Here is a 27317-nt window from a genome sequence, read left to right on the forward strand (position 1 = left end):
AGGCATGCTTTGTTATGTGACAAAACTTCTTATCTTAAATGTGTGTAGTTTTGGAGAAAAATGGTAGTCGTTTGGACGGTAACTGCAAAAAGCCCTCGTGAAAGTCATTTTTCTCAGTTCTGCACTCTGCATAGTTACTGCCTTTTTGCTTTTTAGGGCAGTATAACTGTTGCGTTTAATGACATGCTTGTTTTTCATTAAACTGAAATAACCGCAAGAAAAGTAAGGTTTAAAAGCAAATTAGTTATCACAGATGTTAGGGGAGAGCCGGGACGTTTGAAACACTTTTCAGATAAACGTCGTTTTCTAAAATACAGCCAACAGTTCACATTCCGAGAAGTATTCGCGGTGAATATGACCTTACGATTTTTCACATCATATGCATAGACAACAAGACATTCTAACAATAATACTAATTGTTTTGCATGGTTTACTGACATGAAATTTGAATACAGAACACGGTGTTACTCACCTGTCAAGTAAAGCCTAGTTCACACTACATGATTTTAAAATGTCGGGCTGAACTGTGCAGTTTACACTACATGACTTGCTCTCAGTGAAATCATGAGTGTTCAAGTTGTTTAGCTGTTCACACCACACAACACAACGTGATTGATCCACAACAGGAGGTAACTCACTACACGAGTTAACAACGCACTACATAGAGATACAACCACGATCGGATGATAAGAGCATATCATTTGTGACTCAATGAGAGCTGTTTCAGTACTATAATACGGTCTAAATCCTGAAAATAATCAAACAAATAACGAGTTGACAACAACACGATTCTATCTGGTCTAGAAACCATGTTTTGTAACGAAAAACCACGCAATAAAACGAACCAGAAATGACGCGAAACTGCAGAGAAGAACACAACACGCGAATATGGACGTCAGACAGAAACTAGTGCTGCACACTGTTTGCTCGACGATCTGCTCTGAGAAAAAAAATGCAAAAAGAAAAAGTAAGATTTACCTGGTGTCCTCAACCCATGCGTTGCTATGATTGGCTGTACTCATGACATCACTGAGATTGAGTCGCGCGACTGGGCGAGATATCTAGCATGCTAGATATTTTTCTGAGCTCGGTGACCTGTCTGCGAGCTGTCTGCGAGCTGTCTTTGATGCGTTGTTGGCTCTTTCACACTAACTGATTGGCGAGCGTTAATCGTCCGCTAATCGCCCGCGATTTGCACGCGATAACACCCTGACTTGTCGGCGACTCAACGATTTGCAAATCGGGCTTAAATCGGGCTTAAAATCACGTAGTGTGAACTAGGCTTAAAACACATGCAAGATCGGCGTCTCTTTCTAGTTAGTTTTTCACGAAGTTCTCTCGATTTAGGAAATGCCACACCGATGTTGACCTAGTTTTATTTCTCTTGTCCCAAATTCTTCTTGGGTCGTTTGGTTGACCCGTTCGTTGACGTTTGCGTTTATGAGACTTGTCTTTGTAGACAGAACCAGGTGCAATCGCTAAAGAATAATTGTGCTCCATTCCATAACAAATGCGCGAAACAAGCTCACGTTTGTTGCTTGGTAGATGCTAACGCACAACTACAACTTCCGCATTTGTCCAGGACTACACGCAGTACGAGCGGAAACCGAGGTAACGCGGATATGACGCGATTTACTGGCGATTCCCAGCTCATCCCTGCTAACACGCCCCGTTTCCTTGGTTAAAAATCTCAATTTTCTCACGATTTAAACATTGTTTGAAACATTTGGAATATTGTAAGTTGTCATCTTAACTAAATATATAACACTGGCCTTGTGATTTTGGGATATTTTAATGCAAAAATCTTAGGTATTCCACCTTTAATATTTACATACACATTTACCTTTTAATTTCATGCTCAAAGACACACTTCCTTCAGGTTTTCATCCTCTGAATGCTTTCTTTACCCCTGCACACTCTCACTCTTTCCATGCTGTCTCTCATGATCTTATCTGTGCTTCAGTATCTTTACTCCATGTATTATCTCTTTTCTATTTATACTCTCATTGTGATTATGGATGAAGTGAGGGTGGAGATATTTATCCAGCAAGGATCAGTCAATGCCCTGTGAAAGTGCTCAGCATGGACTGAAGGCCAATTTATACTTCTGCGTCGAAGGGTACGCCGTAGTGTACGACGTTGGCTACGCACGTAGGCGACGCAGTTGTGAGCATTTACTTCTGCGTTCAGGTCTTGGTTGCTCTGCAGTACTGCTCCGAAACGCTAGTTGGCGGCAGAGGGTTTTAATGCTCCACTGTGTTTAGATTCCTTGCGGCTAGTTTACTATGGTTACTACAAGCAATAGCGACTGAAAGAGAGCGGATCATGTTGGAGTTGGAGCTTATTGATGTGGAAAAACAGTTAATTTTAGTGAAATTACTAAAACTGAAAGGTAGAAATAAGAGATGACGTCGGAGGAGATGGTACGTGTGGAAATGCGTGAGAAGGTACGTGCGGAAATGCGTAGGAGGAAATACGATGCTACCAAGCCGACCAATCACCGATCTTGCGGTCCGCGTCGTCGCGACGTGCAGTTACATTTTTGAGGAGGTGCGCGTCAGGCTACGTCGAAGGGTGCGCGATATCGGACGCGTCTGTGCGTATGCTACGCTGTACTTACCGCGCGCACCCTACACAGAAGTATAAATTGGCCTTGAGTGTCGATCCTCCCTGAACCCACTCCATCATGCATTGACAGGTGTTTTAACATTCTGCTGATCAGATACACTGCCAGCAACAGGGAGAGGGATACGTTTAGAAAGAGGAAACGGAAGGCAACAGAATAAGGCGGCTACATTTGTTGTGTTTTTTAATAGTGAGAATCATTGAGCTGTTAACTGAGCTACTGATTCAAGACCATTTACTTGATGTTTACAGGTTCTAAAATCTTTGGAATCTGTTCAATGTGTTTTAAAATAATAGTTTACATACAATCTTAAAAATAAAAGCTCCTCATTGACATTGATGGTTCCATGAAGAACATGTAACATCCATTTTATGGTTCTCATTTAAAAACCATGTAACATGTTTAATCCAATCAGAGGTTCTTTATAGTAGACAAAAAAGGTTCTCCGGAGAACTGACATTTTTTCTTTGATGGAATTGCTAAAATGGAATTGCCCCTTTATAAAACCTTGGAGTATAGACAAGAAAATTAATCATTTATTCATTCTTATGTCATTCTTTACCAATATGCGGTCGATGTTCTGTGGAAGACAAAGGAGTATTTATGATGAATAATAATAAATTAAGAAAGTAAAAAAAGAACCATAAAAGTAGTTTTTTGACCATTACATTTTTTCAAAGAATCCTTTCACAAATCTAACTAAACAAATAGGGATGGGACGGTATGAAAATTTCATATCACGATTATAGTGTCCAAAATAATCGTGATTATCAATATTATCACAGTTTTGTTAAAAATTTATGAAAGTGCTCAAAAAGAACTGATGCTCACACTGAAAACATTTCAACAAGTTTTATAATTGAAAATCAACAAACAACAAATAAAACGAGCCTCTATATGCAGTTTTTTTTAAGCAAGATTCTATTCTATGGCATTTGCTTCTTTATAATGCCCGTCGTCAATAGCAACACATTATTACACAGCTCACATCACAACGGACACGCGCTCTTGTTTCATTCAAATACAACTTGCCGTCTTGCGTCTCCGATTTTTGATTGTATTGCAAAAATGAAATCAGAGTTGATTTTTTGCTTACAGAGTTTGATAATATTGGTGTGATATATCTTGTCTGGACGATTGTTTGACAAAATGAATTCATAAACAGGTAAGATTTAAAACATTAGCTAATCTCCTTATCAATTCAACATGGTAAAAATAAAATCGGTTTAATACGTGATGTATCTATACTTTACTATCCCTTAAAATATCACTCTTAATAATAGTATTGTTTGAAGTTGTTCGTTCGTCTTTGGCTCAAATCCACTTGCTACGAACTTTTCTTCGCGGAAGCTTCACGTCTATTTCAAGTCAGTGACATAAAATGTTTCAACTCAAAACAACATTTCGTGCCCAATTGTTTCCCAGACGTAGTTTTGGTATTAAGGTCAAAGTTAACTTGCCTTGCGTTCGGGTGATGATCACACAAGACGACTCGGCAGATTTGAAGTGTTTCTATTGCAGTGACTTTTTGTTCGGCAGACAGGGTGACCATCCTCGATCAAGTTTCCCTCAGGACTTTTGTAAAACCCAAAATATGACCACACCTCAGATTTGGTCCTCTTAAAAGGCTGAAAAATCTCCTGAGCACGGTCACTGCCTTTCACCATTCCTTCTCGAAAAGTAATTTAAAAAAATATTGCGTACTGCGCGCCTGCGTCAGACTGGCCGACAGGATTCAGTGAGTTATAAAAATCGCGATAATCAAACACGGTTTTAATGATAATTAAATTTTAAACGATAATACTAACCGTCAGTACATTTTATACATTTCACGGTTTATAGTGAAACCGGTTATCGTCCCATCCCTATAAACAAATCACATTTATCAGTCTGATGAACTTTTACTATTTACAGATGTTTGTAAAAGACCTGAAACATACAACCTGTTACACAGAAAGAATGCACAATTAATGAATGAATTTATATGAACCAAAGTTGGTCTTGGTAGTTTGTGTTGTAACTACTTATTCTGTTTTTAGGAGGAGAAGGGATTGGTGTGGAAAAAGTCCAAACCTCAGCCCCTCCTATCCAAAATGCTTCTTCCATAGTGACTGCTTGTGCAGCAACAGCTGTATTAACAACTGTCCTGTTTGCCATTTTGTGTGTCACCTACCAGACACGGTCTTCACTCAGGAAAACATGCAAACGTATGAATATCCATACTCACAATAAATATATGTATTTTTTAAAAATTCACTAATCCACTGAGTGTGGCTTAAAACATAAATTGAACATCCTTTTCATTCAACTCTATTCTTAGGTTGTTTATCTCCGGTAAGCAACAGTCACCACAACACTGATGCTGTCTCGGTTACCATGCCAGCCCTACACACAGTAATGCACAACACAGAAGAGGACAGATCAAGTAAGTGTGTATGACAGAATGTGACTGCAACCTTTGCAGTGCTATCTTCAACTTATTATTATACACCACATGGCAAAACATCACCTTCAGAAAAAGAGTCTATTTAAAACAATCCTCTCAGCATTATAATATGGTGTTTCTAGGGGTTCAGTGCACACTGATTAGTAGTGTTATCCCATTATTATTTACCATAAATATGAAAGAAACTATTTTTGTGAATGACCTTTAGTATGGTCAGTTAATATTAGGGTCACAATTAATTCACAATGGAAGGTAATTTCCTAAATAAATAAATAAAAATTGCGGCATCGAAAAATGCTTTTAGTTTCGGTGCCGAGAATGAATATTGTATGTAACATTGATTACATTGTTCTGCATTACAAATACTAAACTATAATAATGAACCTTTAATTGTAAATTAAGCGTTTAAGCGTACTGGTAAAAGTAATTATAATGTGTCCGAAAAACAGAAAACAGACTGCCAGGACATTTTAATAATATATAGATAAAGTCAGTATTGGCTGCAAACATGGAGTTGATGATGCTGACTCATTATCTCCACAATACAGTGGATACATACACCCATAAAGAGAAATTCTCATAAAGTTGAACATCCCATGTAGAAGCCTGGTACTAATTCAGCTTGCACACTCCTCATGATTTCCAGTAGTACTCTGGTGTCGGGTGGATACTACTGTGCTCATGTACTCGTAAAACTACCCCGAAAGCACTTTACAGGCCGTTCACATGTCGCGCGTGTTTTTTAATTATATTTTTGCGCGTGCTTATTCTTTCCAAATAAAAGCGCTTGCTCTCACGCGGCGTCTGTTGTTGCTATGCAACGCCAACAAGTTTTTATTATGAGCGCGCTTGAATCGCGCCTATATTTGAAATTGCGAATTTGCATGTAATCGGCCTCGTATGGCAACGTGACATTAACCTAATCCAAAATATTTCCATATGTGGCTCTTTCCTCCTTTCGTTTCAACAAGTGGATTCAGAGAGAGAGCCATATCAGCGTTATAAAGAGGACGCAACTGTGCACGTTTCAGACATCGCGTCTAGAACAGAACTGGATTAACCTGGTACTCGGTACCTAGAAAAGCTGGTACCGTAACATTTTTTTTTTTAGTACCGACTTGGTACCGAAGTACCGAGTTTTTTGACAACACTAGTAAAGACATCGTTAAAATAGTCCAAGTGACTGCAGTGGCTCAACCTTAAGTTTATCAAGCGATGAGAATACTTTTTGAGTCCAATAAGAAAACAAAGATAACAACTAATAACTATTCATTTTCTTGTATGTGGGCCTCTGAGTGAGTTCACATAGTGTAACAGCACAGCGCTTCTGGGTTGTACGTCAGAACGTAGGCTCACTATTGGCCAACGTGTGTAGGATGCTGGCCAATAGTGAGCCTATGTTCTTACGTACAACCCAGAAGCGCTGCGCTGCACTAGTATTGTCAAAAGAACCGTTCTTTGTTAAGCCGGTACAACAAAATTTAAGCCGTTACGGTACCAGCTTTTCTTATACCAGTGGTAATGAAGTACCGGGTTAATTTGATTCTTGATGCGCTGTTCGAAAGGTGCACAGTTGCGTCCTCTTCATAAAGACACTGAGACATGGCGACTGGCAGAGTTGCTAATGCGGTGGCTCTGAATTCACTTGTTGACAAATATGGAAATATTTTGGATTAGGCTAATGTTGCCATAAGGGGCCGTACACATTTTTTTTTGTTGCTTTTTTGCATGTGCAAATTCATTATTTCAAATGTAGGCACGTGGCAAGCGCGCTCATAATAGAAACGATGCGGCGCACCTCTGTTCATGGTTGCATAGCAACGACAGACGCTATGGTAGAGCAAGCACTTGTGGAAAGGAGAAAGCTGTGCAAACTGCGCTCTTCATGAGGACGAGGGAGTATCAGCAAAGAATGAATTGATTTCTAGCCCTTGCATTAGCTTTACTACTCTATATATTTCTTCTATTATGCCGCTTCTATTATTAGCCTGCTTGCCGCGTGCCTACATTTGAAATAACGAAATTGCACTAGCAAAACATGCAATATCTGAATGGCCCTAAAGTGGTATCAGGTGCGGTTGTATCGGGGTAGTTATACGAGTACATGAGCACAGTATCGGCCCCACATCAGAGTAGCATCCCTATTTATGTCATTAATATCAGTCCATATTTCCAAGCCTCCGTGACGTCCTCCAAAATACATTTCGGCCTGTTGAATGCTCGTGCTATTGCGAATAAATCACATTCATTAAACGATCTTTTCACAAGGGAAGGTCTGGATATTATGTGTTTATCAGAGACATGGCAGAGAGAGGAAGAGCTTATTCATTTAAATGAGCTCTGCCCCGCTGGTTGCTCTGCTATTGCCGCGGTGGTGGACTGGCTATTGTACACAAGGACATCCACAAATGTAATGAAATTTTCCCCAAAAAATTCTCTTCTTTTGAATTGCAGATGGTAAAGGTGGGGTTTTCATCCCCCTTCTACTGTATTTTGGTTTATCGACCTCCAGGCCCTGCTGCTGTCTTTCTAAAAGATTTTAATGAATTCTTATCCTCTATAATTAAGCTTGAATCTTTCTTAATCCTTGGGGATTTTAATCTTCATGTTGATGACAACTCATCTTGCCCCCCAATGGAATTTTTAACATTGACTAAAACTTTTAATTTTAATCAGCATGTATCTGAGCCCACTCACCAAAAAGGCCATATTTTAGACTTAGTTTTACACTTGGCCTAAATATATTAAATGTATCTGTAAATGATGTCTATATGAGCAACCATAATATTGTTCTGTTTGATCTTCACTTCAGTTCTGACCCAAAGCTTCCAGTAGTTAGGTCTAAGAGACGTGTTATCACGGCAAATACTGCAGATACTTTTTCTGATTTGTTTGATCCTGCTCTAGTTATGGATTGCACTGATGTGGATGATCTCGTTCACTTTTTAAACAATCACTGTGAAAAAATTCTGGATCAGGTGGCCCCTGTTAATTCAAACTTGCCTACTCTGGGAAAAATGTTGCCTTGGATCAACGAAGAGATTGTACAATTTAAAAGACTGTGTCGAAAGACTGAACGCCTGTGGAAATCCACTAGTCTTGAGGTACACAGGCTTTATCTCAGAGAACTTGTGTTGTCCTATAATGTGACGGTTGGAAAAGCCAGATCTGATATTCGTCAACTAGTAACATTAAAAAAAAAAAAAAAATCCTAAAGTGCTGTTTGATACGATCAATACACTTGTTTGCCCTGCTGCTCCAGTTATCCCTGTTTTTTTGTGAAGCTGACAGCAATGCATTTTGGGTTTTTTTCACAAATAAAATTAAAATGATTAAAGATAAAATCCCATCTCATTCGTGTGGTACCACTGCTGATTTTAAGCCAGTCTCAAGCATGTGGTCCACTTTTAGGCCTGTGACGATTTCTGATATTTCTGAATTGGTGACCAGGATGAAGCCATCTTCCTGTTATTCCTTTCAGATTATTCGAAAAAATTTTTGAAGAAATTGGCCCTTGTGTAACCAAAATGGTTAACCTCTTACTAAAAAAGGCAGGTTTGGACCCGTTGGATTTGAATAGTTTTCGGCCTATTTCTAAGCTCCCGTTTATATCCAAGATCATTGAGAAGGTAGTCTGCGAACAGTTAACATTTTACCTTGAAAATAGTAACATCTATGAGCCATTCCAGTCAGGCTTTCGTAAACAACACTCTACCGAAACGGTCTTACTGAAAGTGTCAAATGATATTATGATGTCTGCTGATTCTGGAAAACACACTGTTCTAGTTCTCTTGGATCTGTCTTCAGCCTTTGACACCGTCGACCACCAGGTTTTGCTGAAAAGATTAAAGAATCAAGTAGGGCTGTCAGGGTCAGTTCTGCCGTGGTTCACCTCATATTTATCTGGGCGTAGTTTCAGTGTTACAGCTAACCAAATAAGGTCTGAGTCTGCAGACTTGCTGTGTGGAGTGCCTCAAGGCTCCGTTCTGCGCCCTGTTTTATTTTTGTTGTATTTGATCCCTTTGGGAAAGATCATACAAAGGTTCAATGATGTTTCTTTTCACCTCTTTGCCGATGATATCCAACTTTACTGCTGCTTCAAGCCGTCAGAGATCTGTAAAGGCGGGCATACACTGTGCGATGTCTGTGTGATTTCAGCAAGGTACCTACTCACACTGAACGAGTAAATCGCATGCGATGCAAAGCCAAAGTTCAGGATTTATGTGCTCACACTGTACGGTCCGATCGTCGAGCTGCGACTTCACTGCTCACACTATACGTGTAATATCTGCGATAACCCCCTGGATTGCGCCTATTTACGTGCATGTATCCAGAGATATTGTCAAAACAAGCATCTGCTATCAGTATCAAGATGATTTAGTATTTTCAATTTATGCATTTAATTATTATTATTATTATTATATTATCATTATTAGGGGAGGCCTATAGGCTAATTTTACTATTAAATTGATCCTCTATTATAATTAATTTGCCACGCAATATTTTCACCGCACATAACCAACGTGCTGTGAGGATAATAAAATATTAATCTTACTCCTCATTAAAAATTGTCTAAAACATTTAAGTCGATTACAATGAATTATATATAAAATAACTATTAACAGTCTATAATATGTCTGAACATTGCCATTATTAATCATCAATGAAAATTAAAAACAGGTTTATTTCAAAAACATTGTTTGACAAAATAATAAAAGAGGTGTTACATATCAGGTGGCTTGAAGACGGTGGGTAATATTATCCATTTTGCAACACGAACTGGAGGTAAGCAACAGTAATTTGTAGCTCGTTTTTATTTTAATTTTATTTTTGCTGCAGATGAAATGGTTAAACTTCTGTTTTCGCGCAGGTGCAGTGAGGGAAAAAACACTGAGTTTAGGGCAATCGGTTCGTAGCTTTGCTTCAACTGTGCGATATAGTCACGAGGAGCGACCAAAATTTCTGACATGCCAGAAATTCATCCGACCATCCGATTGTCGATCGTGAGAGGTTAATCGCCTCTCGTTTCTCCCTGTACACTGCACGAACACTGCACGACAAACGACGCACGACAAAGCTGAAAATCGGTCCGACACGAAAATGAGTCGCACGAGTCAGAATTCGGCTCAAAATCGGACGAAAATCGCACAGTGTATGCCCGCCTTAAGTTAAACTCCTTGCTTCTTTGTCTTGTGGAAATTAAAAAATGGCTAAATGAAAACTCGCTGCAGCTAAATGCAGACAAAACAGAAACATTGATCATTGCCCCTGGGATTAAACAATACTTGGGTGATTTAGGCCAGTCTGCTAAGCCAAGTCTTAGAAATTTGGGAGTTATCCTGGACAGAGACATGTCGTTTGTGCAGCACTGCAAGCAGCTGACGAGAAACTGTTTCTTTCAATTAAGGAAAATCTCAAAACTTAGAAATATGGTTTCAAGAGATGATGTGGATCTTATCATTCATGCCTTTGTGTCTTCGTGTTTAGACTATTGTAATAGTTTATTTTTATTCCTAAACCAGAAGGAGCTCTCTCGACTGCAATTAGTACAAAACTCTGCAGCCAGAATTTTAACACGCACTAATAGGAGGTCTCACATATCCCCAATCCTAAAAGAACTTCATTGGCTACCAGTGTTTTATAGGATACATTTTACAATTTTGGTTTTAGTTTTCAGAGCTTTACATGGCCCCCTATATTAGTGACCTGATTCAGCGTTATACCCCTGTGCGTGCTCTGAGGTCTGTTGATCAGAACCTGCTGACGGTTCCACGCACTCGCTACCGTACTAGAGGTGACCGATCTTTTCAGGCTGTTGCCCCTAGGTTGTGGAATGACCTTCCGCCGTCTATGCGCTCCTCTGATTCTGTTGATGCCTTCAAATGCAGACTAAAGACACATTTGTTTGTTCAGGCGTTCAATTAGCTACTTGTGGGTTGATATGATCATGTACTGTCTATGCTTTTATTGTGTGTATTTTATTATATTAATTGTTTTTATTGTGAAGTACTTTGTGGCCCTATACCTGTGAAAGGTGTTATATAAATAAACTTTTACTTACTTACTTGCATCAGAAAAGCAGTTCTAGGCCTATTCTTCTATTCTTCTAGAAAAAGTTGAAATTGTAGGAATGTATAAGTACTTAGGAACCATGTTTGACAAAAACAGAGTCAATCTAAGCGGGGACAACAAAGATGCGGAAGCTAAATTCTTTCAATGTATCTCAAAGCATCTTATGTAACTTTTACGATTAAAGGTTCTCTAAGCGATGTCGGATGACATGACTTCTAGTTGATGTTTAAAGTATTTTCAAACAAAACGGAGGCTAGATAGACCCTCCCTCCTCCTCATCTGCACTGACCCCCCAAACCCCACCCCCAGGGCATTCTTGTCAGTTACTGTCAGGAACAGTTTGTTACGTTTCGTGGAGCGGGTTGCCGCAGTTTGTTTTTGTTGCCTGGGTTGTCTGCATAGACCACGTTTTTTATAGTTTGTTAAGGGGACAGGCAGCTAGTGGATAGTGAGGAGATGTTTGCTGTATGTGACAACAAATGTTTGGGCCTAAAAAACGTGTGACATCGCTTAGAGCACCTTTAATTTATTGAAAGCCTTTTAACAGTTTCTTTTATCTGCTGGATTTATGGATTGTCTGTGAGGGACAAGAATAGCCTCAGCAGTATTAAAGTCTGGTCCAAGATCATTGGAAAAAACGGGTGCTCCAGAAGTCTAGATAGGTCATGAGTTATCTTGACCATGTTCTTGGTCAGGAATTCTGTCTAATGCCCTCAGGACGGCGCGAATGAACTAGTTTCTGAAAAGCCAAAGCAAGTCGATCACAGGCATGTAGAGAGTATGGTAGGGCGACGCAGCATCTCATTCCCTCTCAGGGAACCAGGGTTACATACGTAACCTGAGACATTCCCTTTTAAAGGAACTTGAGCTGCGTCAAGATGCGGTGGGAACACTATATCCATGACGCCATAATAGCAAATTCCTGTTCTGTGTGAAGTCATTGTGCACACTAACAAGCAAGCACCAGACCCCGGGGTGGAGCCTAAATCCAAGGCATAAAAATCGAACAAATGAATGCGGGAAGGAACCAGCCTGCCGCATCACAGATGTCATAGAGGAAAACCTCTGATAATAAAGCCTTTGAGGCAGCCATACTCCTGCTATCTTGTTCAGACGCCTCACAGTGCCGCGAAGGAATCATACTATAGGGTGTCTCCCCAAGGATACACCACTTAAAGGGATGTGGGGTAAGCAGCTAAGGCCGCCATGTACACCTTTAGTGTGGAGGGGGATAGACCTGCGGAGAAACGCCCCTGCAGGAACTCCAGCACTGTAGCCACAGGTCAGATAACTGGGTCCAGCTGGTGCTCTCCACACAAGGAAGTGAACTATATCCACTTTAAGGTGTAGAGTTTCCTTGTGGAAAGAGCTCTGGAGTGGATAATGGTCTCAACAGCCTTAGTTTGTTGACTCAACAGCCTGAACTTATGAGTTGGGCCCCCTCAGAAGTCAAGGCCAAAGTCTCTACAATTTTTGGCATGTGAGAAAAAGTCTCCCCTCGAGCGCAATCTCCAGAAGAGAGCCGTCGAGGAGAGACTCTAGGTCTAAGAACCATACTCGGGCCTGCCAAAAAGAGGCCATTCTTTTAGAAGACAGACCCTGTCCCGGAAAACTCTCTCCAGAACTCCCTGGATTATGTAAGAGGCCGCCGATGTGTTGTCCCTTGGAAGGGAACTATTGTTTATTGTTAGGTCATTTTATCTAATGTTATCTAACAAATGGAATCTTATTGTAAATAGTTTTTAATACTACAGTTTCCATCTTTGTAACCGTAATATACACTTTATGTAAATTTAATCTAAATTAAGCTTTGGTACCGTAAGCTTTTTGTATAGAAAACAGTTAAAAAAAGTCGTTTTTGCTCACAAAAAGTATTCTCGCTGCTTGATACTGTAAACCTAAGGTTGTGCCACTGAAGTAACTTGGACTATTTTAATGAGGTGGTGATGGCGCAGTGGATAAGACACATGCCTTTGGTGTGAGAGACACGGGTTCGAATTCACTACGAGACACCAATATGTCCCTGAGCAAGACACTTAATCCCTAGTTGCTCCAGAGGCGTCCAACCTCTGACATATATAGCAATTGTAAGTCGCTTTGGATAAAAGCGTCAGCTATATGAATAAATATAAAGATGTCTTTACTAACTTTTCTGGGATGGCAGATATCGATTACCTAGCACTCTATGAAGGAGTGAGACAGCTCTCAGGTTTCATCAAAAATAGTTTTTCTATTTATTTTAAGTGATTGATCATAGGCCTCATTGATCTGAGCATAAAGTTCATCTCTGTGAAAAAAAAAATCTAAATAAATTGTTTGTGTACATGAATGGGTGTTTGTATGTGCGTGTGTCAGTGACGTAACATTGTTTTACAAAGTAGGTGGGACAGGAGAGAGTGTGTGTGGATAGGGAATGTGCTAATGCTATATCAGATATGTACAATAATAGTTGTAGAAAAAAACAAAAAAACATTACGAGGTCCAGAAATCAACTTCAATAGTACATTGAAAGTTGTACTTTCAAGTTTAATGCGATAGCTTAATTCTTACATTTACTATGATCCGAGGCTTTTATGTTTGCAAGCACACATATACAGTACATATGTAAGTATGAACTAGGGCTGCACAATGTATCGAAAAATTATCCTCGTCACGATAATAGTATATGCGATATCCGTATCGCAGAGAGGTGCGATAAATTACTTATTTAATTTCAGACATCCCAAGTCTCCCGGGAGTTCCGGGACCTCTCTTTGACCAATATAAACTCTGATCAATGAGACCTATTATCAGTCAGTTTCAAAAAGAAAAACAAAACAAGACAGACTTGACTTGGAAAACAAAAGACTTGATTTAATTTGACTTGACTTGGCAACCGCATCTAGGCAGGACACAAGAGGTGCATTCGACAACGAAACAGCACAGGACTGCAAACACAGGGAGAACAAGGCCCCATTTACACAAAGGGAAAACGCAGATATTTCCCTGCGGATTGGCCTCTTGTTTACATGAAAACCCCGTTTTTATCACAGAAAACGATTATTTCTAAAAACGCCGGTCAAAGTGGAGATGTCTGAAAACGCCGGTTATGTGTTGTCATGTGAACTGGGAGAAACGGCGTTTTAGGTTCTCTCTTATCGATTCTGAGGATTCTGATTGGCTTGCATGGCTTTATCCTTAACCCCTACACTGCCGCCAATAGGTTTGGCATGGATATGATGGCGCTCGACGGTGTATTTATGCAGGTGTGTGAACGATGTTATTTTTGAAAACGGAGAGGGGGAAAATATTCGTTTTGCTAAATACACGGCTTTGTGTAAACGTGGCCTAAATTGGGAGAGCTGACAAAATGAATCAATCAGGTAACGAGGGAGGACAGGTGGGGCAAACAAATCAATAAACAGGTAACAAGATGGGAGGGGCTAGACAATCAACAGGGGCTGGTTGCACCAGCTGTGCACAAGTTACAACTTAGCCTAGTTTTGACATAAATGGGCACTAAGTTACAACTTACGCACTACTAAATATTTACACGTTGCACCATTTAACTTCGTTTAAACGTAACTCTATGTTCCAACTAAATATTTACAGCAGTATTGACGGTTGGAAAAAAAAATCAGACAGACTGCATCAATGCTCTTCTTTTACCTGAAAGACTTCAATTCTTTAGACATATATATGATATTGCTGACATTTACACTTATTTATGTGTGACTCATTTAAGGCTGACGTTTATGATAATGCTTACATTTTAAGAGAGAGAACATTATGTGAAAAGATTACTTTGTTAGCGGCTCTTTAACACAAACCCGTCCTAAACAGGGCCGCTGTGCATCGGTCCGTGTTGTGCATGTCAAATATCAGCCAGAATCAATAAATGTATATTTATTGATCCTTCGAATACAGTTTATGAATGTTATTTATGTATAAAAACACTTTTATCATATTGTCATATATCATATAAGTATCATATTTAATTGAAAGTTATTTTTACCATTAATAACGTGAGGCAAAAGAAGTTACAATGAAGGATAAACTGAAATTCACGACATTTCAACACATCTTCTGCTCACGTATTTGAAGGCTGCTATTGGTTCTTCGAGGTTAAACGTCATATTATGCGACTACTGCGCATTACTTTAAGGAGAGTTTATGACCTACTAGCTACGCTCTACCTTACAAACAAATGCTGCAACAGAATAAAGTACAGAGTTAGTTACAAACTAGCTAGTAGTTACTATGCCTCTAGCGTGGACTTTTTGTTACAACTTACGAACGGCTGGTGCAGCCCTACCCAGGAGAGCACATGGCACAAGAAAACATACACGAAAAGCCATGTCACACCAAACATGACTTGAACACAAGCATATGGCCAGTAACAAAACGATGAACACAGCTAATGTAAAACACAAGTGTGTAACCACTGTGTGAGCCAAGTCAGTAAGTTTTAGTCCAATGCGATGACGTTGACATTTTTGGGAAAGAGAACATCCTCTCTGGGTCAATGTGACCCAAAAACATCAGAGAAAGAAAGAGATTCAATGACTGTGTGCCTGACATTTGTGGTCTCTATCCTATAAGATCCTTGCCTGCCATTGAAGGACCCCTGCATGCTTGATGACATCACCACCACGGTAACCTCTGATCTTGGCCTGCATGAGTGTGAGTTTCTTCCTCTGATGCGAAACTCAGCCTGCACTGATCCAGCAATGGGAGTCATCATGCAGGCAACAGAAACTTCTTTAGACTCTGCCCTCTACAGCCAGCATGTCATTCTCACTCTGGATGGAGGACAGTCTACAATGAGACCCTGTTGTGCTGTAGAGCAGCAGACTGCCTGGGGGTTTCATGCTCCAGTAGAGTGTACTGAACTGGACATTCAGCACCTCTCCATCGCCTCAGAGATCCAGACATTTAGAACTTCAGACTTCATTGCCAGAAATATCTCGCAATGTATGGGCTCAGACTCCACTCTGCCCTCAGACCTGATGCTGCGAGACCTGGAGAGAGAAAGAAGAGAAGGTGGAAAAGGAGATTGTTAATGTGAAGAGAGATCACAGCTGTGAATGTATGATCACAACATTAATAATAATTCATTTTTCTTGAACACCAAGTCAGCATATTTGAATGATTTCTGAAGGATCGTGTGACAATGAAGACTGGAATAATGATGCTGAATTTCCAGCTATACCATCACAGAAATAAATGAAATTTTAAAATATACAGTTACAGTTTTTCTCGATTGTTTACACACATTTTCTGAAAGAATGCCTCATATTCTCAGAACTCTACACACAAATCTAAAAACACTTACACAATCGGCAAAACCCCTCAATTCTCCTGCAAAATGAAACTTTACATTCAAAACAATGTTAGTTCTTCTCAAAATGGTATTTTGTTTTCAAATGACACACACACAAACCATCATATGAATAGATATTTATAAGAACCAGTTGAACACTGATGTGCTCAAAGTAAAACACTATGATGAATGGAAAACACTTCTTCTCCATTCATCATAATGACTTAGGCCTTTTTTGTTCAGTGTTACACTTACTACAGACATTACATACATAACTGTGTTGTAAAATATTTGAGAATATTGTTTTTTATACCCAGAACACACAAATACACGGTAACAAATCTATTTTATTTTTCCCACAAAATCAATGGGAGATAGATCGCACATTTTGTACACCCCAACCAACACAAAGTTGCACATACAGTGGTCTACATACAAAACAACAGAATTTTTTATGCTGTTACAGTAAAAAAAGAAATAAAAAAATATCTATGCTGCATCCTCTCTTTGGTTTTGGTATTTTATGCTAAAGCCCTGATCGCTAATTGTAAAACTGTGTGAAATATGTTTGCCCATGTGACGAGTCAGTGTGAGTATTTGAATGGCAGTGTGTTCCTCATGAAAACAAGAGATTTTCTGCATGAAAACTGTGCCAAATGCAGAGAATTTGTGTGTAGTGTTTTGAAAAAAAGTGTGTTTTAGAACTGCAATTTGAGTGTAAAGCAGGAATTGTGCTTGTAGTTCAGTAGAATTGGTTCAGGGGGTTGGTGAATGAGTTACATGTTGTGGTCATTGTGTCTCAAGTACCAGAAAATGTGTGTAAACAATCGAGAAAAACTGTAATATTAACGGTTATTTTTAAATTGTGAAATCTTCTCACAATATTACTATTTTGATCGAATATTTTCAATCTTGGTGTGCATAAGAGACTTCTTTCGAAAACATTCCAGAAATCATTCCGACCCCAAGCCTTTCAATGGTGTATTTCTTTGAATTTTGTACCTTAAAAAAAATATCTCTGTTCAATTAAAGCTCACTCCTGCTGTCTTAAGCAAGAGTCCAGGAAATGGAACATTACCTCTTGTAACTGGTATTGCACCTCAATGATGTGGGTCATGTTCTGCTTTGGTCATAAATGTGTTTACTGCTTCATGTGCAATTAACTATACCAGACAGACCTGCTATAAAAGTCCTCATAAACCCAAGAGACTGGACTTTTTGCTAATCTGGATTTATTACCAATTCTGTCAGGACCACTGTCGTCAAAGACGATTGACAATTAGCACACAGTTTGGATTGGTAGTGTGGTTCTGTTCTGGGCAAGAACAGCCTTGGCATGGATAATAGCAGCAATAACCCCCCTTAGGGTAAACAGACCAGAACCAACATGAATGTATTGCAGATATCATTAATTCAATATTTTAATGTACAACATAGTTTGAGAATTTAGGATGATTTAAAGGGGAATCAGATGTTACGTCTGACACCGACGCTCCGAAACTTTCTTCAAACTCGAATGGTCCTTGCAACGAACCACTGCTTTGGTGCTTGTATCAATTCGCCACTAGTCACGTGAAAATGACGTCTGAAGCAAAAACACTGGTTGACTGCTTTGACAGCCCGATCCAATGTTGACAGGTTTGAAACCTGGTTTTGAGAACTTCTTGGCTCTGAAGCGAAAAAAATATCGGCATATTGCTGGCGTTCTCCTTTTATACCCACACGGTGGTGTGGAGTTACGCCATGCAAATTCCGCAGACCCATGGCATTTCTTTGCCATTGGCTCGTTTTATTTCTTTCGAACATGAGAGGCTTCTAAGCGAACCCCATTCGCCGTCATCCGACGTAACTCGGAGTGACAACGAAAGGGAACTACTTTTTTTCATACCTCCCAAAGGAGTACTAAGAACTAGCCTTCTATACTATATACAAGTTAATTATTAATTAGTGTAATGCACAATGTATGATTAATTCTAAAGTAAAGATCATGGTAACCAACTATTAATTACACACGTATTACCAAATCCATCAGAATTACTAATTATTCTTTAATTAATTATCAGTGAAAAGCATGATAACTCGCTAGCAATTACTGAAATCATTGTAAGCTTTTGAGGTTTTTCTAAGGTTCTGGATAGTATTGATGACTCAAATGTTACCACATCCTTCTAAAGGAATTACTGGGCATTTGGATTGGTATTCTAAAGTAAACACCATGGTAACCCACTTATCCATCAGAAGCAATTACTATCGAAAACCTTACAAAATATTCAAAAGCTTACAATGACTTCTGTCAAAGTTATTTTGCTTTACACTTTAGAATACTGTTCCAAACAATTAGTAATTCCTTCTGAAGGGTTTGATAATACTACTTGAGTCATTCTAGTGGGTTACCATAATCACTTTAGAATTAATTATACATTATTATTCACATTAATTATGAATAAGTCCTCCTGGAGGCATGAAACAATAGTAGTTATTGATTAGCTAATAGTGAACTACCACATTCAACTTAGTTAATCAGAGTTTCTTGATAGTTAAAGGGATAGCTCACCCCAAAATGAAACTTCAGTCAGTAATTACTCACCCTCATGTTGTTCCAACCCTCAAGACTTTCGTTCATCTTCGGAACACAAATTAAGATATTTTTGATTCAATTATCTGAGAGCTGGATCACTCCTATAGGCTCAAAATGTTCATGTAGTGTAACTGCACAGCGATTCTGGGTTGTAGGTCACACGTAGGCTCACTATTGTCAGACGCTGGTCATGTGTGTAATTCTACAACCAGAAGCGTGGACTAAATTGAGGTCAACAGACAAGTCATTATTATTATTATTATTATTATTATTATTTTGCGCACCAAAAAGTATTCTCGTCACTTGATAAACTTAAGATTGAGCCACTGTAGTCACTTGGACTATTTTGACGATGTCTTGAATAACTTTTGGGCCGGCAAGTTTCAATCCGTTAGAAGCCTATATGGAGGAGTGACCCAGCTCTCAGATTTATCCCCCTATCCCTTTAATAGCAGTTACTAGAATGTGTTACTAGGTTGTTCCTGTGCAGTTATGAAGGAACAGTATTCAAAAGTGTTGCCCAAAATGTAATCCCATAAGAACCAGTTTGTGGAAACCTGTCTTAAACCTGTCTAAAATGCATTACAGTTCTTTGAAGAAGATTGCAGTCAGTCAAATGAGGGCTGAGATCTAATATAAAAACAAATGGGAATTAACACATCAAGTATTATCATTTGGCGACGCCAACATTTATGTCAGCAGGTGTGTCTATGAATACACAAAGATGTGATTGAGGTAGTGTGGTGGACAGATACAGATGGGATGCCATAAAAATATTATATTGTAATGAATATTTTAACCTAAATGTTTTTCTTTTTTCTTTTACACCATATGCACCGCCCTCTGGCAATGGCATCAAGCATCATTAGTAGGTGTTAGGTTCGTTACATTGAGAGCTCACACCAGATCATTCCGAACTGCCTTCCAGAAAGACTATAAAAAAGTGCACATGCACAACACTTTCCAACAGACGTTCCCTGAAACATTATTCCCATTATTCACTTCATAGGCTTTGAGCATGCAAGTAAAATAAAATAAATTCTATAAGATAATGCAACAAAATAATATAAATATATAATTCCGAAATGAACATTGTGATACATTCTTCTCATCTGTTCTAGTGAAGTGAACTTCAAATACACAGCAGTTTATTAGGCCTATTTCCTGAGTAGTTTCAGAGTTGGCATTTTAAGTTGCCGAGAATGAGGCATCGAGATGACCTCTTCAAAATGGACTGTACCCAAAAAGGCATTTAAAGCAATTGTCCTCTTTTTGCACCTTAGATAAATAATGCTTTTCATTTCTAGGCTTAATTTAAGAGCTTGAACATTTTAGCATTAATATGTTTTTTTTTTTGGTACTGTTAAATGGTGCTAGTTCCTTTTCTGTATATGTTGCATATTTGTAGCCAAAATCATTTATTCTGTAAGTTTGACTGCATTTTGTTGTACTAATCATTTAGTGAATCTTGTGTGTGTGTGTGTGTGTGTGTGTGTGTATCTATCTATATAAACACGTTAGCCCCACACATGATATTAAGATTTTTGTTTTCCTGTTTTACTAAATCGTGGCCTAATTCGTTCCCTCATTTTGATTTAAGTAAAACAAGGTAAAAGATTATTAGACCAAATTAGTCACATGTGTTGATGTATTAGTAACCGTAGGAACGGTTATGCAACATAATGCCCTTTACAAAAAAAAAAAAAAAAAAAAGTACAAGTATATCGTCGCCACAATTGAATCACCACAATGTTGGTTTACTTAAAACGAGAGACCAAATTAGTCATATGTTCTGATGTATCATTAGTAACTGTAGGGACCTGTGACTAATTTGGGCTCTCGTTTTAAGTAAACCGTGGCTACATGGTGATTCATTTGTGGCGACGACATACTTTTTTTTTTGTACAGGGCTCCATATTATGTATATATCAGAGTTTTATTTTATTTTATGTTTTTACAAAGTGTCATAAGTGTTTAGTGTGGCATACTGTGTCTACTGTAACAGTAAGAAAATTCATGTTTTTGTTACCTCTTTAAATAATTTGTTAAATTGAATGTATAGTGTTTTTATTCAGTGAATTACAGTATTTTTTGGGAGGGGGGATGCAATGTTGATATTGATGTCAGTATTGTTTTGTAGTTTATCTCAAATAAATTATTTTTCTACTTTCTTCTCATTATTTTAATGTCACATTTTTATTTAGTTTGCAATTGCATCATTACACAGGAGGAAACGTGTCACTAATCTGTTTTACTGTTGTATAAAGCATTTATTAAAACAATTATTTGAGTGATGACAATTTTCTGATATAAAAAGGTGACCTTAAACATTTTATATATCAAACCAACAAATGCTCAAGCTTCAATGAAAGAAAAACTCATGTTAAGATGGGACTGCCATCTACTGTTTATTTGTGAACACTGAATGATCGTATTTAGTAACACGTGACTCCAGTGCCTGTTAGCAGAAACTTAAGGTTTCTATCTCTTTTCTCCTCAGATATTTGTATGTCAATTTACATTTAAAATTAAATGGTTAGTAAATAATTAAATGGTTATGTGTGATTTACCATTTGGTGAACCAATGGTTTACTGTGAATCTTACATAAGTAGAATCAACAGTATTAATGTGTCTGGTGCAGATAACCTGTATAAAACAGGGTGTGTAGAGCCCCCTACTGGCAAAAAACATGTCTGCAAAAACATTGCTGACAAGTGCTAGTTGAGATTCTGGTACAGCAAATGAATTTCCATGTTAGCTGTGTCATACACTTTTAGAAGAAAACGTTCAATATATAGAACGGGTTCTGTCAGGTGCTTCACTTAAAGGATGGCACCATTTAGGCCAGAGTTCCCATCATTGAATAATTTTATGGACTTAGTTTTAATTAATTGATTGATTTTTATATTTTAATTACATATTATGAATTAAGCTGCTCGTAAACAATTTATCACTAGAAAAAAATAGCCTGTTACACAAAAGTGTTATGCAATAATTTAATAATTTATTTTTCCTTATACAGAACTTTTTTGGCATTAAGGGTTCTTTAAAATTGAGTCAAGAATCCAAGAACCTCTGTCCTACTCCATGCCAGCTTCTGTGGCTATTTTCGTGGTGAGGTAAAGTTAAGGTAAAACTACAGTAGTCAACATTTGAAGTGGATCAAAACCTTACCTTAAAGTTATAAATGAATTTTGAATAATATCAGTTCTTGTCTTGACAACTTTGATGAACTTTGATCTAATAAAACATGCTTCAGAGATAAAGAGGTGGAACTCAACACTGCTTTGATAAGTTGACGCTATGCTTGGAGAACACTCCTTGTGAACCGGTGTCTGAAGCGCACGTGCTACACGGAAATCTTGATTGGCTACTGCGGTAAGGTGACATCATAGGCACGTTGGCAGACTATATAAGGAAGACTTACAAAAAATGTCATCAGCTTCGTTGCCTAGAAGCAGTTTGATTTGTTTGTGCGTATGCTGTAAATCTGTGTGAAAGAAACAAAAAAAGAAAAATGAGTGCGGATTTAGAAAGTATGCACATCTGTGTGATAGCTATATCACCCTGAATTACACACACACGCTGTGTAATTTGTTTGGGAATGCATGGAGCATGCAGGATTAGCCCTCGAGGGGGCTAGCTGTGCCACTGTGCTCCATTCCCTTCCAATCCAAGCCTTGCCTTTCTCCCAGACCTTCACAATGAGGTCTGTTTTCTGCCCGAGTTTTTTTCACTCATTAAGCAAACATCGATGGGGGTTGGAGGAATACAGGTATGATGACTCAGATGGAGCGATTGCTAGTTGGTTACCTCCCATCAGACGTGGCATCTTTATGGTAGACTCCCGTTTTGCCCTCGAAGCCCTGGCAATTTACATCTCAGCTTGTGGGAAAATCATACATGGCAGTGGGCCCTGGCTGGCAGTGCCCTGCACAACATGGCAGTGCTGCAGGTACAAAGCTGACAAGCTACTGTACCTATTGAAGGCAGGTGGTAGCTTCAGATGCAGTGCTGGAGCACCGCCACCATCCTTACCCTCCGTGCCACCATGCAGGCGGCCCTTGCTATCTGCCACTCTCATGCTGTCCTGGTTGCCATGGTGCGACATCTTTGGCTTAACCTGTCGGGCTGACAGAGAAGGAAAGATCCCAGATGCCCCGGTTTTGCCTTCTGGACTTTTTCCACTGCCACTGAGACTGCGCTCCAGAAGTTTAAAGAGGGGGAAGGTTAAGTCAGTGGGATTTAAGTGCTGGGTATAGACACTGCTGAGATGTGTAGCTGAGATGTGTGTTCAAAGAATGACTCGTATCGGGGAATAGAGTTTTACAGGCTTTGTTATTTTAGACGAATGACCGTGTAACAGGCAAGCTTGTTACGAAGTCTTTTTTCTGCAGTCTTTCTTCCACACTGCTAGGGGTGCTATGGTTCCTAATTGTGCTCCTTAAGTAAAGGTGTGTTTGTAGAGGAAGTTAGCAGAACACCAGCAGCAAAAAGTATGGCTTACCTGCATTTGTGCTATGTCCTGGTTTCAAGCTCAACTTAAAGCTGCAGTCCGTAGCTCAAAAGGACATGCGTACTGATTCATTCGACTTTAGGCCTATAATCTATATTAGATTTGCGGAATCAACAATAAATCTATGTTGATTCAACGACAAGCAGGAGAAAGAGATACATTTAGCTGTCTAGCTCCATAGTCTCCCATTTAGCCTGCACTCCATCACCCCCAGTGGAATTTTAATGGAACTGCAACCAAGATGATACAATAGGGCTATAGTGCCAAGGCTCTCCGTAGACGGCTCTGACCGCACTCGGACACATTTCCAACCGGCATGCATCTCGCGCTGATCACCAGGGATCGTTTCTGCACATATTGAACAAGCCACAACGCAAATGTGTTTATGTTGTGAGCTGTGAGTTCTCTGTAATGTAGGGAGGTGTGGTGATGGCACAGTGGATAAGACACTTGCCTTTGGAGGGAGGGACCCGGTTTGGAATTCTCTGTGAGAGACCTATGTGTCCCTTAGCAAGACACTTAACCACTAAGTTGCTCCAGAGTTGTGCAACCTCTGACATATATAGCAATTGTAAGTCGCTTTGGATAAAAAAGCGTCAGCTAAACGAATAAATTTAACTCAGAACTCATCTCCAGTGGAACCTCAAACTCTCCCTCAAACACCAACAGCTGCAAATTCCATAGTCTTTGGGTCTTCAAATGATGGAGTGGAAAGGGGGAAGTGAATGTATGGACCCAAAAGACTGGGGGTGGCATGTTTTGGATGGGAGATTTATGCCAATAATCAGCCTTTGCTACGCTATCTCACGACCAATTCGTACGAATTCGACGAATTATTAAAAAGTGTCTAATTCGTGCGAAACTCACTCGTACGAATTCGTATGATTTGTCTAAACCCACGTTATGGGTAGGTTTAGGGGCGGGGTAAGAATTCATACGAATTGGCTAATTCGTAAAATATGTACGATTTAGCTAAATCGTACTAATTCGTACGAGTGAGGTTGTATGAATTACGAATTAGCCACTTTTTAATCATTCGTCGAATTCGTGCGATTTGGTCGTGAGATCGGGTTGGCCTTTGGCACCACCAGAATTACTAGATGTAGTCCGCTGTAGTTGCAAGAAAGACTACAGCACATGCAAAAAAACATGTACATTAGAGAAATATTCGTTTGTCTAAATATCCGGCTTTGTGTAAACGTGGCCTAAGTTTATTTGTGTGGTGTTTGTTGATGTTTTATTTGATTCAATCAAACTGTACAACTGAGTATTGAGAATTACTGAATTAATTTGAAAATATGAATTACTGAATGAATTACTGATTAATTTGAAAATATTTCAGGTACAAGTAAATTGTATAATTTAATTTTATAACAATAATTGTTCTCTAATAAGAGAGAATGGGTGATAAGTTATAAGTTGCAGGACTAGGTCTGAATGGATAATTGGGTCCATTTCTAAAGCAAAGAATTATTGACTACATTAAAAAATATTTCTGGTGTTTTCATTTGCTAAAATAGCAAAAGAAAAACTTTCAAAAGGGATTGATTTTGGGAAACATTTCATTCTAGTAAAAACAATATATCTGGTTTGAAAGATTTTAGATGGGAGAAAACTTTAGCTCTTTTAACAGGACAATTTAACAGGATGACCTCTATCTTCATCACCTATAACTGTATAATACACAAATTAGAAGCATCAAGGGTGGCATTTTGATCGAAAACATTGTAGCCATGAATTGTAAATTACAAAAATAAGATACAGGAAACCAGAGGTAAACAATGCTGACAACCAAAAACCAAAACAATCACTCTGTGTCAGGGAGTTCTGGAGAGGGTTCACTGGAATGGGGCTTCTCCTTGAAGGCTCTCCTCTGGAGATTCCCATCAGGAGGAACCTGATGTCCCAGGCAGGGGACACGATATTTCACCCTCGTCCAGATTTGAGGAACCTCTTGGCTTGGGCTCAGTTCATAAAATCTGGCCACTCTACTGAGGACATTGAGACCAAATTCAGATCCAGAGCTCCCTCCATGAATAAATTGTATGCTTTTAAGTGGCGGTTGTTCACTTCATGGTGCAGATAACATCAACTGGACCCGGTGCTAGATTTTCAGTGCTGGCTGGGTGAAAGCCTTTCTTCACCCAAGACCAGGTTATCTGCCTAAGGTCTTTACTAATATTTTTGGGCCTATTATGCAACAGACCTTTTGTCGTTCTCCCTTTCATTCATCAGATCGGGTCATTAAAGTGTTAATTAAATAAAGTAAGACTGACCTACCTGTCCCAAAGCATGTTTTTAAGGATGTCATCTTAATATATAATACATTAATACAATAAAATCTGAACACAAAGACTTTAATGAAAAAAAAAAAAACACTTTAATGTATAAACAATTACCCACCCAATACATAGACAACTTTTAAATATTGTTAACATACATGAAATAAAGAAACTGAACTTGACACAAAAAAGAGGCCGTGATTCTACAGACACTCAGTGTTCCAGAAAAAAAAAAAACAGACAAGAACAGTAAAGGTCTTTGGGAATTTCTGATGAGTCTCTGAAATTTTTAACAAAGTATTACACAATCTGCTAAAATGTTTAAAACAAAAGTCTCCGCCTAAACACAATTGTTCTGTCACACTTAAGTTCTCACTAAATTACAGCTTTTAAAGACTGTAACACTTATGGGATTAATATATCATTTCAAATGTACAAATATGAGGTATGCTGTTTATTTAACAACATTTATACACATATCAGTGGCAAAGTTTTTACTTTCTTTACAGTTCCAGATATGTATATGTTAACATACTAACTACAAATGGAAGCAAGCTATTGATCCAGATGAGTTGATCCATTAGTTGGTACTAGAATGAGATATACTGAACATGATCTTAATATGTAACAATTTTAGAAAAGAAATGGAAGAAATGGAGAAATGGAAATTGTTTATGGAACATATTGAAAACATAACTAACCAAGAAGTTGAATAAACATTCCATGAGTGAGAAACAGCCCACAGACATGATACATTTTTCAAGGTCAATGACCAGACTGAGACAAAGTCTCATTTCTGTGTCAACACTCAAAACCATTGAAATGTGAAAGTGACAGAAGAACTGGAAGGTTTAAGCGATCACAGTCCCGCTCTGGGCTTATCAATGCTGCACACGAGCTAGAGAAGGCACAAAACGCCTGCCGATTTAAAGGAGGACATCGTTATATAGTCAGTGTATTCAAAATTCATAATTTATATAGTGCATTCAAAATACTAAAACTCTGCACACAATTTACACACACATATATACATATTAATTTGTATATAATGCAGTACTTCTAGATTTAGCAACAAATGAAATGCTTTATGCTACAGTTATCACATGACCTTACTCTGCTGTTGGTTTACACAAATATCTTCTCACTAGAATTTCTTACCTCTCTCAATAGATTCTCTCAGTACTTGGCCAAATGTCCCCATTTTTTCCCCATAGATGGAGCTAGTTTACTAAGCAAGAGAAAATATAAAACAAACGGCAATTTTTTTTTTGAACATCCTAATCGAAAACACTCATTCATTCTGAGGGGGGGGAAAAAAGTAATTTAAGGTAAAGCCAATAAAATAATCCCTGAGGTATACAAGCCTTTAAGATGCAAAGAAGTCAATTAAGTACATAAACCAATCCCTCAGTGTAATAAACAAACAACATAATGACTGTTTCAGTTTATAAACGATATTTTAAACCATGCACAAATCTTGTGCGTACATTGTCA

The 27317-nt window shown here is 38.6% G+C and overlaps 1 protein-coding gene across 1 annotated transcript in view; it reads left to right on the top strand.

Moving 5' to 3' along the window:
* Nucleotides 1–21204, top strand: part of eda2r (ectodysplasin A2 receptor) — a 31861-nt gene extending 10657 nt beyond the window's left edge. Inside the window, exons 5-7 of the mRNA XM_039649852.2 lie at nucleotides 4666–4833; nucleotides 4947–5051; nucleotides 15726–21204. Of these exons, the coding sequence (XP_039505786.2) occupies nucleotides 4666–4833; nucleotides 4947–5051; nucleotides 15726–16186 (734 nt within the window). The 3' untranslated portion in view covers nucleotides 16187–21204. The remainder of the gene's footprint in view (nucleotides 1–4665; nucleotides 4834–4946; nucleotides 5052–15725) is intronic.
* The last annotated feature ends 6113 nt before the right edge of the window (nucleotides 21205–27317 follow it).

Source organism: Pimephales promelas, chromosome 4 (assembly GCF_988280905.1).
Source record: "Pimephales promelas chromosome 4, fPimPro1.hap1.1, whole genome shotgun sequence".
NCBI lineage: Eukaryota > Metazoa > Chordata > Actinopteri > Cypriniformes > Leuciscidae > Pimephales > Pimephales promelas.